This window comes from Saimiri boliviensis, chromosome 4 (assembly GCF_048565385.1).
Source record: "Saimiri boliviensis isolate mSaiBol1 chromosome 4, mSaiBol1.pri, whole genome shotgun sequence".
Lineage (NCBI taxonomy): Eukaryota > Metazoa > Chordata > Mammalia > Primates > Cebidae > Saimiri > Saimiri boliviensis.
Window position 1 is genome coordinate 111451229 of NC_133452.1, and position 12310 is coordinate 111463538.

Genomic DNA, 12310 nt, shown 5'->3' on the forward strand with positions numbered 1-12310 from the left:
AAACGCTGAACTGTGTAATACCACTCACTACATATTCAAGACTAATTAAAATAAACTGTACAATGCATAGCACACAGATTACAGAATGTCTGACAATAATTTTAAAAATTGTATGCTTAAGTTAAATCATTATACAAACTAAAATCCACACGAAACCCAGTTTCTCAAATGAACATTTGCTTTAAAGTACGACTTTATCTATGCCATCTCCCCACGCACACCATTTATAATGAGGTGAGAAGATGTTGGGAGTCTCAGGGAACAGAGTCCCAGTGAACCTGTTACGGAAGAGGGATCCTGATCCAGACCCCAAGAGAAGGTTCTTGGATCTCATGCAAGAAATTATTCAGGGCAAGTCCACAGCGCAAGTGAAAGCGAGTTTATTAAGAAAGCAAAGGAATAAAAGAATGGCTACTGCTGGTTGCCTATTTTTATGGTTATTTCTTGATGAAATGCTAAACAAAGTGTAGATTATGCATGCCTCCCTTTTTTAGCTCATATAGGGTAACTTCCTGACGTTGCCCTGGCATTTGTAAACTGTCATGGCAGTGATGGGAGTGTAGCAGTGAAGACAACCAGTGGTCACTCTCATGGCCAACTTGGTTTTGGTAGGATTTAGCCGGCTTCTTTACTGCAACCTGGTTTATCAGCAAGGTCTTTAGGACCTGTATTTTGTGCTGACCTCCTGTCTCATCCTGTGACTCAGAATGCCTTAGCTGCCTGGGAATGCAGCCCAGTAGGTTTCAGACTCATTTTACCCAGCTCCTATTCAAGACGGAGTTGCTCTGGCTCACACACCTCTGACAAACTAACCATGGTATATTAATTAGGGCTCATGCTAAGCTGACATAATGAAGATATAAGAATATACTGTAGTGACTTTCATTCAATACAAGTTTATTTCTCTTTCACTTGATGGGTGGGAGAGCTGTGCTCTATGATGTCATTCAGGGACCCACACTTCTTCCATCTTCCAGCTCTGCCAACCCCATGGGTGTTTCCTCATTCACATGGTCAAAGCTGGGTCATTGGTGCATCCCTGTTTCCACTTGTGAGAAGCAGAGAGGAAGCTGAGGGAAAGCAATTTCCTCTTAAGCAGAAGACACCAAAGTCGCCCACATCCTATTAGTGGGAACTAGTCACAGGCCCATCCTTGCCGAAAGGGAGGCTGGAAAATGTGCTATCTCTTTCCTATGAAAAACAGGAGAGGGGATTTGGGAGAAGAGCCCCCCAGCTATCTGCACACTAGGTGAAGACAGAAAACTTCTACCCCAGGTCAAAGCAATGCTAAGACACCATGAATGAGGCTACTCAAAGTAAATAGGAGAAATCAGGGGGCGGTAGCTTGAAAAGGGAAGTTCTGTGCTTTGCATAAAATTTCATTTTACTCTCGCAATGACCTGTGAGGGAAGTACCAGAATGTGGGGCTGGGTCAGAGCCAAAATTGTGGTGAGGTGGAGATAAGGGCAAATAAGCAGGTCTGGGTCATGCCTCGGAGATTGGCACTTGCATCTCTGTGCTTTCTGGGTTCATAGACGCACAATTGATGAATGAGGAGGCTCACTTTCAGGGCCAAGGACAAGGCAGACATCACTGAGTTTCAAACATTTCTGAAAAATTATCTCTAGGATGGCTGTGGCTCACAGGAGGACAATGTGGGAACCTGAAACACAATGTCATGGGTCATACTTTTGAGGTTTTGTTTTGTTTTGTTGTTTTTATGTTTTTTGCTTCAAGACGTCTTGTTCTGTCACTCAGGCTGGAGTGCAGTGGCGCAATCTCAGCTCACTGCAACCTTCACCTCCCAAGTTCAAGCGATTCTCCTGCCTCAGCCTCCTGAGTAGCTGGGATCACAAGCGCACGCCACCATGCCTGGCTTATTTTTTAATTTTTAGTAGAGATGGGGTTTCATCATGTTGGTCAGGCTGGTCTCAAACTCCTGCCTCTCTCAGCCTCCCAAAGTGCTGGGATTACAGGTGTGAGCCACCGCACCTGGCCCTTTTGAGATTATTATAGTTTGGACAGGGCTCCCTAGGGAACGTCTTTTTGTTCTTCCTCCCAGTTCAGATAAGGGCACTGAGGTGCAACACAGTGGTTACAGGACTTGATGAAGGTCACACAGCCAGTTAGGAACAGTTCTAGGATTGGCACCCAAGTCTCCTGACTTCCATTTTTCTGCTGTTTCCACTGCACCACACTTGTGTTGGCCAGAAAACATTTACTGCGTAGAGAGACATGCTGATGTGTAAGCTGTTGTTTATTTTAATAGGTCATTTCAAATCGGATGCATCCAAATAGATGTCCCATTTACATAAACACAGGTCAGTCCACTCCTGGGCTCAGTTTGGAACATGTTTTTATTTACTTGGATTTTTTTAATAACCGAACTTGGCATTCCTGCTTTGCCAATAGCATTGGCTCAGGTTTTTAAAAATCATCTGTTCTCAAAATTCACCATGAAAAAAAAAATCATAGCCCATCCATCTCAATACGCAGATAGAGAGGTGGAAATATGGAACATAATCACTGCAAATCAACCAGTAAGTAGTGGCGTTCTGGTCTCACATTAAATCCAAAAACAAAAATCAAAACAATAAAAAAGGAACTAAAATATATGCCTCAGTTAATGAAAAGTGCATATAAGCGGAATTAGCACCAGCTGAGCACTTAGGACGCAGTTAAGAGTAAACCATCTTTTATTTTGCAGCTGGTTCCATATCTACGATCCAATCTTACAGGATTTAAGCAACTTGAAATACTTAACTTCAGAAATGGGAGTGTGATTGTGAATAGCAAAATGAAGTTTGCTAAGTCGGTGCCGTATAACCTCACCAAGGCCGTGCATGGGGTCTTAGAGGATTTTCGTTCTGCTGCCGCCCAACAGCTTGATCTGGAAATAGACAGCTACTCTCTCAACGTTGAACCAGGTAAAAGAATCCAACCCAGAAAGTGATGGGGATGTTTCATTCATTTTATTTTATTTTGTTCTGTTTTTAAGCACACATCTCAACCTTCAGGCCACAAAATCAGACTGAAATGACACTACATAAAAGAACCTTTTGGAAGCTATGGAGCACGTCATTAGAAAGGTAGAGTCCAAAGACATGCGAGTTCACATTTTCCTGTATCAAAAAGCAGTGAACAAGCACATCTCTTGTTGCACAATCTGAGAGCTCTAATTTCCCCTTAGAACAAAACTTTCGCTGTGTTTAAGAGATCTCAGCCAAGCTAATTTCCATTCTGCTAGAAGTCAAACGCACTTTCTCAGTGCTCTGCACCAGCTGGGGGCTTCCCACCTAAGCAAACTTTCAGTCACAATTCATTATCAGAATAGCTTCTTCATCACGTAATCAGGGGGAAGCAGAGGTGTCATTCTATGGAAAGAAAAATAAGCATCAGATAGAAATTCAAACGGAGAAAGTCACTTCGCCATCACCGAAAAGAGAAGAAGAAGAAAATTAACTTGCTTTTGGGTTGTATACGCCAGGTCAGCTTCCACGTGAAGATTAAAGCAAAGAGTTAGGCATGGAGAAAACTTTTAAAGACATGAGAGCTTAGCCCAAAACCACAGGAGAGAAAGCAAACATTTGCTCTGATAATAAAGCAAAGTGTGTGCGCCACTGTAAACAGCTGTGACCAAATTGGGAACTGTTTTTAACATTAGTTTCAAAATTCTGTTTTCTAACCAATTGAAAGAAGTCTTTTATTCCCTGGAGTGCAAGGCAGGGAGGGCTCCCGACTTCTGCCAAAGCTACCTCCCAGTCAAATTGAAAACAAAGCTTCCTAATTGGCTATGAATTAATGGAGTGAATCTTTAACACCCTCTCTGGCTCTCTGTGGACTAACAATGAAAGCAGAGGAAAGAGGCCTTGGGCAAAATGCAAACCAAAAAGACTCAGTAGGAGACATTTATATTTGATAGAGCAGGGCTTTGAGCAACTTTAAGTAAATTGCCTCAGTACCTTGGTAAACAGGATCCTTAAAAAGACAGACTGCCTGTAGGCACTGAGCCTGGGAGCAGTTACTTCCAAACAGGAGCAGCTGAAAAAGCCCTGTGGATCCCCCAAGAAATCAAACATCTCCTTAATGCCAGCAAAGCACTGCCTCTTCCCCTGAAAACTACTTCAGAATTAAGAAGGAGCCAGGGGTCTTTGTCAGTTAGGATCAGGAGACTAATTTCTTCGGCCAATTGATTAAGGTAACAGGACATGTATGGGAGAACTTGGGAAGCATCGGACAGGTGATAGTACCATCCCCTCCCCTCCGTCCTCCCTCAGGGAGCTGACAGCTTACTTAGGGACCCATCTACCAGCACAAGAAGGTCAATGTCAGGAGCCAAGTTGAGGCAAGGGAGAACCCAGCTGTGCAGCTGTGGGGACCAGCTTCTCAGTATAGATGCTACATCAGTAGTGCCTTAGAAAGAGGTGGGAAGCTGTTAATGCACTGCCGTGGTTGTATAAGGGAAACTATTGATATTGGAAGCAAGCACAGCACAGTAATGGTCTTGGGGATCCCCAGCCCTAAATGTGAATCTTGTGTGCTAACTGCAGCACTCAATTTCTGCAAATGGAAAAAGGAGAAATTCTGGCTGGGCACAGTGGCTCACGCCAGTAATCCTAGTACTTTGGGAGGCTGAGGCAGGTGGACAACTTGAGGTCAGGAGTTTGAAACCAGCCTGTCCAAAATGGCGAAACCCCGTCCCTACTAAAAATACAAAAATTAGCCTGGCATGTTGGCAGGCACCTGTAATCCCAGCTACTCGGGAGGTTGATGCAGGAGAATTGCTTGAACCCAGAAGGCAGAGGTTACAGTTAGCTGAGATTGTCCCACTGCACTCCAGCCTGGGCAACACAGCGAGACTCCTCAAAAAAAAAAAGAAAGAAAAGAAAATTTAGATAGTAACACTGTAAGGACTAACTGAAAGAATATTTACAATACTTAGCATAGAATTTGACAAATTGTAGTTACCTAATAAACATTACTAGTTATTATTGCAACATTATCATAATTAACTTGACTATCAGTTTGTGACCTACATAAGGTACCAGCAAAAACACTAAAAAGTACCACGATGAGGTATTTGTGAAGGGGGTGGAACTGAAATTATTTTAACCAATTTCACATGAATAGTTCTGCCATCCAGCTTTTCTTGCAAGAAGCCAAAAGTAGTAAACATGAGACGGTGCTAACATCAGTTTCACTCCCTGCAAAGTCAAATTTATGCTGAGCTACCTGAGAATGCCTCCAGGCCACCCAGTGAACTATGGCATACATGCCCAATTCTTACTTTTAACGGTGCAAAAGTAGGGGAAAGCGCCTGCTGGACAACCTCAGAAATTACTTGCTCACTTTCCAGAGGTAGTTCAACACTGAATCTGCACCAATTCAAATACCTTTGAAGAAATTAACATGTAAAGCCAGGAGAAGCCGTTAATCTGAATGAAAACTGTTGAATGATTGAATGACCACTCATGGTAACTACAAGGGAAACACTGCAGAAGCCACTGAATGTTACACTAAGTGCTTTGGTGAACTTATAATTCATACTCTATTCCTTACCAGATACCTGGAGAGTAACAAAATCTACATTTTAAATACATTGAAAACTTAGAAAATAATAAATCAATACAAGAGGTCTTCCAAAAATTAGCCATATTGCACCAGTTAGGACATAGTGATGCCTGTCTTAAGTGATGCTTAGAACATCATTAAGCATCAACCAAAGGGTGATGCTTCAATCAAGGGGTAAAGGTAGAAAGTCAAATATGGATTTTATAAAGTTCAAAATAAACAATGAACTGTATGGATTCATCTATGTAAATCAAAATGGTTAACTCCAATGTTCAAAATGGCTTCTATACATGTGACGATATGCACAGCCAGAAGCCACTGTACCAAACTGCCCTCAAAGGTTTTCCTTCAACAGTGAGGGGAAGGAAGAAGGTACCAGCAGGCAGGGAGGAGCAGGCAAGGAATAGAGGGGGCTCAGGGAATAGTCACTGACCCTGTGGGCTCCCTCATGCACAGCTAGGGATTCTGGTTTAGTTATTTCCGCAAAGGCAAAGGGTGGATTCACCCATGTAATCAGGAAGTGGGCACTAGACTGACAATCAGGACACTGACCATCTTCTACATGCTTAATCCAAAACTGTAAGCATTCATCCACCACCACATGACATGTTAATGCAGGCGTCCCCAAACTTTTTACACAGGGGGCCAGTTCACTGTCCCTCAGACCGTTGGAGGGCCGCCACATACTGTGCTCCTCTCACTGACCACCAATGAAAGAGGTGCCCCTTCCTCAAGTGTGGTGGGGGGCCGGATAAATGGCCTCAGGGGGTTGCATGCGGCCTGCGGGCCATAGTTTGGGGATGCCTTTGTTAATGCATGAAAATCAGTCCCTGCCCAAAGGAATTTGCACTGTAGTGAAAAAGGGACATCTTAGAACTATGCTGGGATCAAAACTATGTCTTTTTCATTTCAAAAGACTTTTTAAGGACAAGTTTCTTTTGTTCCAGACTTCTGTGAACTCCTGTGGGCTTGGGCATCACTAAGGGATGGTCTCATAATGAAGAGAGCACTGAGTTTTCTGTAAGTCTCATTTTGTTAAGCCTGAACAAAAGAGAGAATGTAGGAATAGAAATAAATGTAAAGAACTCCAGTCCCTCCAGAACGGTCAGTGAGACAGCCTTCAATGGCTGGGATAGCAAGGACTAAGCAGACACCTGCAGCCACTAAGGTCCAGGGCTGGGGAGACAGAGTACTAGCTGCCTTAGTCTGTTTGTACTGCTACAAAGGAATACCAGAGGCTGGATAATTTATAAAGAAAGGAGTTAGCTCATCTTTCCGCAGGCGCCAGCATCTGCTTCTGGTGAGGGCCTGAGGCTGTTTCATGGCAAAAGGCAAAGGCGAGCCAGCATGTGCAGATTCCACGGTAAGAGAGGAGGCAGAGGAGAGGGGGATGCCAGGCTCTTTTTAACAACCAGTGCTGGTGGAAGCTCACAGAGTAAGAACTCCCTCACCCCTCCCTCCCAAGGAGGACATAATCTACTCATGTCATGAGGGATCTGCCCCTATGACCCAAACACCTCCCATTAGGTCCATACTTCCAGCACTGGGGATCAAATTTTAATATGAGATTCAGAGGGCACCACTAGCCATACAGGGCACACAGCAGTACAAGCTACCATTGGAGGGTGAGGCTGCTGAGGAGGAGGAGGTAACTACCCCATAGTGTGTGGCAGTCAGGTGCACAAACAGATACACAAACACAGATTCACAAACAACACCCTCACTCACATCTCCTTTTTCCATTCAAAACCTTGTTCTAATCTAGGGAGGAGACAGCACTAAAACCCAAAAAAAACTCACCACCGGTGCTTTTGAATACAATTAATTAACTTCTTAATTCTATGAATCTGAATATCTTATAAAACTTTGTGAACATGAAATTTTAAATATTGTTCTAAAAAAAGCACTTACAATAAAATGTTTCTAGCATCAGTACTCCTGTACAATTTTAGTCTACGGAAATACATACAAAATTATTAAAAGAGAAATGCATATCTAAATTTTAAAACGCATTAAGGGAAAATGTGCAGATGATTTTCTATCATTTTCTTCTTTTTTTAAAATCTAGCATTATGACAGCAATTTTGCTCCTAATTTTTTGGTGTGACTGGCTGATCCAGATTTTATATTGATGGTATATTTGAGTGTAAACTATCAGGATGACTGACAGGTGAGCTGATTAAAATGTCCCTAGTACAACCAACCAGTACAACCAGCGGATCATGCTGTCTCTCAGGATCCTGGATCTGGAGTGAAGATAATTACTTCAGATTCCTAGAAAACAAGAACTCAAATTCCAATTTACACAGCTCTTGGCTCTATTGCTGGTATGGACTTTTCAGGTCTGGAAGGCTTGGGCTGATACAACACAGCGCCCATCCTCCGGCATGTAGTAAGAGAGGCCCAGGAGACACTGATGCCCAAAATCCCTGACGACAACAGAAGGTCACTTAGACAAACACAGGAATGGCCCTGATTCAGGTTTTGATCTTTCAAGTATTTACTTGAACTCAGTGATGATGGTGCAATCTGCTGAGAAAATCCTCCTTGAAAGAGAATTAAAACGGAGCAATCTTTAACAAGAGGGGGAAAAAGGCTGCTGCTGGAAATCCTGTATGTCAAGAATAAATACTTAGCTTTGTCTCTAGGAGAGAATCTCAAGAATCTATCTTTGGAAAATAGAGAAGGCATCCTATCATTTCAACGTCTTCCCAGCCAGGATAGTCAAATATAGCAAAGCTGCGTCACTGGATTTCTTACTGTTTCACCCTTCCCTGACCACCTTCATGGCAGACATAGATTAGAGCTGGTGGTCCGCAGTACTGAAGGGTAAGAAGGTCCTTCTACCTCACGCCCAGTGTTTTCTCAGCCTCCAAAACCACCAGCCCTACCCATCCCTGCCTCCGAGCATATGTCAAAGTCCTATTTAATTTTGAAATAAGGGAATTAGTATGATGACAAAGCTGGTTTAAAGAGAATATGGAAACTGGAATTTTAGATAGCCAAGGGACAAATGATGAAATAAATTGGTAAATATAAAACAGAAACTATAATCATCATCAATTTTCTCTACGTTAATTTCTAATTCTATAGAGTTGTAAAATGTCTGGACCATAATCAGTAGTAAATAGTGAGTGAAACAAAGTTACTGCTTTCCATGCCTCGGCAAACTTTTTCTTAAAAAGCCAAACCGTAAATATTTTAGGCATTGAAATCCAAAAGGCAAAAATTATGTAGGTACTTATATAACTAATTAAAAGTTAACCATTTAAAAATTTAAAAACCATTCTTAGCTTGCAGGTTGTACAAAAGCAGGCAGCTGGTCGGACTGGCCCATAGGTGGTCTCTGTTTACTGGGTGGGATTGTTATATTCTAACATGACATCGAAGGTCATACAGTCAACTTTTCTCCTTATTTTCAAATATTGGATCACTTTTCTTAAACTATCATAATTACTCAAGCCTATTCCTCTCTCTGGCCTTTATCTTTGCTGTTACAGAAAAGTTAGACAAGTAAATGACAATGTAATCATGATTTGGGTGCCTGTTCACTCAGACATGCAGTAAACATTTATGGATTATCTGCCATGAGTCAGACACTGTGATATCCATGAGGACCAAAAGACAATCGACCCCATCTCTGCCCCCAAGGAGCAAAAAACCAGTGAGAAAAATGGAAGCATATACAAAAAGTTACAACAGAGTCTGTAAAATACTGGAATCAGGATGTGAGCAGAAGTCTTATGAAGTAAAGAGAGCAATTAATTCTACAGAGGTGAAGGGGTATCACGGCAGGCTCCATATACTGACAGCGATAATGAGCCGAGTCTTGGCGTATGTTGGTGGTGGGTCCAGGAAGAGAAAGGGACTGAGGTACTATTCCAGAAGATGCAGGAGAAGATGCAGGCGCTTCTGGGAGTACCAGAGTTCTTCAGTTACTCCACGGTGAGGACAGTTTTGTTTACAGAGTTAGGGGGTGAAGGGAGAGAAGGGAGCTCATGTTGGGAGGAAGGAAAAGCCAGGCTGAGCCAGTTCACTTAAAGACAGGCTGTCTAAAAACGCCTGTCAAATCTGTTTGCTTCCACTTTGGTGTCAATTTTTTCTTTTGTTTCCTATGACTTGTCTTGGTCTTTTAAAATAAAACTTTAATATAATTTTGGAAAGCTCAAAAAGTCTTCCGAGTAAGTGCTAGACAGTCCTTAAAGTGTTCTAAAGGAAAATAAAAATAAGAGTTTTTTGTTTATAGAATACTTCAAGTTTGGAAAAACTTAGGAATATATAAAATAGGTGCAAAGGGTGGTGCATATATTAATTTGTTTTTTTAAGTTTAAATGCAATAAATAAGGCAACAATTAATAAGATCCTTTAAATATTTTTAAAGACTCCAAAAATACTTGAGAGAAAATCGATTCTAAGGAAACAGACAAAATAGATTGACCTCTAGCCTATAAAGCAGGTGTCTGGAGGCCAAGGGAGAACCAGGGCTGAAAGTAAACATTTGGGAAACCTCAATTGAAGCCAGAGAACAAGTTTTAAAAAATGGCCAGGGGCAATGGGTAGGATGGGAGGAAGAGCTGCAAATGAGACTCTGAGTAACCCCAACATTTAATGGGGAAATAGAAAAATTGCAGTAAAGGGAGTCAAAAAATAGCAGTCAGCAAGATGGAAGATGACATTGCAGAAAGCTGCAAAACAGAGAAGAGCAGAAGAGAGAGAGGCCCATAATTTTAGCAGCTGTGAGGGCATAGAGGCGAGGGCATATACGTGGACATTTCAGAGGTCATCAGAACCCTTTACAACAGCAAGCTAGTGGAACAGCAAGGGCGGAGAGGCCAGACTTCAGTGAGGCTGGAATGAAATGCAAATTGAGAACCTGGACACAGGTTGTCTACATCTTGTTTTACAACTTAGAGCAAGGCGCCCTCCAAAGTTAGGCTCCTACCTTTCCACAGAGACCCAGAGACTGTTGCTAACTTCCTTGAGGATTACATTTCAAAGGGATAGCCCCTAGGACCTGGAGCATATCATCTCTGAGTTGTAAATGTGGTAAGAGGCTTTTTAAAAGATTTACATCTCAAAGGAACAGAGAATTTGCAATTACAAGTTTTTTTAACTAACTGCTCTAAGAAAAAGGAGGGTCGTGGTGGCTCACACCTGTAATCCAAGCACTTTGGAGGCCAAGGCGGGAGGATCACCTGCGGTCAGGAGTTCAAGACCAGCTTGACCAACATGGTGAAACACCATCTTTAAAAAAAAAGAAGAAAGAAAAAGAGAAAAGAAAATGGAGGTTGAAAGCCTTGTGGAAGAAGTTTGTCTAAGTTTAGTGAAGGCGGGGAATGGTGGCTCACGCCTGTAATCCCAGCACTTTGGGAGGCTGAGGCAGGTGGATTGCTTGCACCGAGGAGTTCAAGACCAGCCTGAGCAACATGGTGAAACCGGTCTCTACACACACACACAAAGCAAAAATTATCTGGGCGTGGCAGCACATGCCTGTAGTCCCAGCTACTCACACCACTGCACTCCATCTGAGTGTCAGAGTGAGACCCTGTCTTGAGGGGAAAAAATGTTTATTGAAGCTGAGGGGAATGTGAAGACTGTCTTGGTCAGAATAGTATTTGGTTTTGTTTTGTTTTTGAGTCGGAGTCTGGTTCTGTCACTAAGGCTGGAGTGCAATGGCGCAATCTCGGCTCAGTGCAACCTCCACCTCCCAGGTTATAGTGATTCTCCTATCTCAGACTCCCAAGTAGCTAGGATTACAGGGCACACTACCATGCCCACCTAATTTTTTTATTTTTAGTGAAGACCAGGTTTCACCACGTTGGCCAGGCTGGTCTTGAACTCATGGTTTCAAGTGATCCACCTGCCTCAGCCTCCCAAAGTGCTGGGATTAAAGGTGTGAGCCACCATGTCTAGCCCAGAATAGTATTTCTTGTCTATGCCCCAATTTTATTATATTTACAAGCAATGCCCAATTTATTTAGTTTCATTTGTAAAATTTGAAACAAATTCCAATTAAGTCTTTCTCTTTTATTTTGCTTAATGTCAGGGTAGAAAGCAATTTGTGGTCACAGTGCTGGGAGAGTGATACATTATTCCACAACAACTTTTGAACTAAGGAGAATAGAGAATTTGAAAATTCTCATGAGGTTTTTGGTAAATATCATTCCACATTCAGATCAGCATGTGAACTCCTAGATGCATCCTCTAAATGAGGATTAGCAACCCGTTAGGCCAAATAACATCGGCAGAGGTGCAGGCATGTAGGAGAAGCACATGCTGTTATTACTGCGTTAGGTGTGCCATTCACTGTTTTAAAAACCCCTCGATAAATGAACCTGTGATATAAAAAGTATAAACCAGTGTTTGAACTTTCTGTGATTTATCAACTGAAAAGCTGAATAAATCACAGCTTACTCAGTATTCTGCCAGCATCTCCAGCAACTAGAGTCGTCTTTCATTTAGGCTGCTGTGAAAATTCTTCAGAAGCATGCAGGGCTTTTATGCTAGTTAGTTGTGCAGGCTGAAGATTTCAAAATTGCAAAACCACATATAACTTATTCTCTCCTTGAATTCCTAAGAAGCCTCCTCAAAAATGGGCAGCCCTCATGGCTGGTAAATGGTAAATATTGAAATTAATTACAGTCTGACATCTAGGATGCTTTCACAAAAATGTGGATCAACAAGCTGCTTTTCCCTGGAAAATGCATAATTTGTAAGACTGAACTGCTCTGAAAAGGTG

General features: G+C 42.2%; 1 protein-coding gene across 2 annotated transcripts in view; it reads left to right on the forward strand.

Moving 5' to 3' along the window:
• Positions 1-12310, forward strand: part of IMPG1 (interphotoreceptor matrix proteoglycan 1) — a 146914-nt gene that overhangs the window by 116997 nt on the left and 17607 nt on the right. For both annotated transcript variants that reach the window (XM_003923274.3, XM_010334155.3), the window contains one exon: positions 2708-2927. In XM_003923274.3, coding sequence (XP_003923323.1) covers positions 2708-2927 — 220 coding nt within the window. The remainder of the gene's footprint in view (positions 1-2707; positions 2928-12310) is intronic.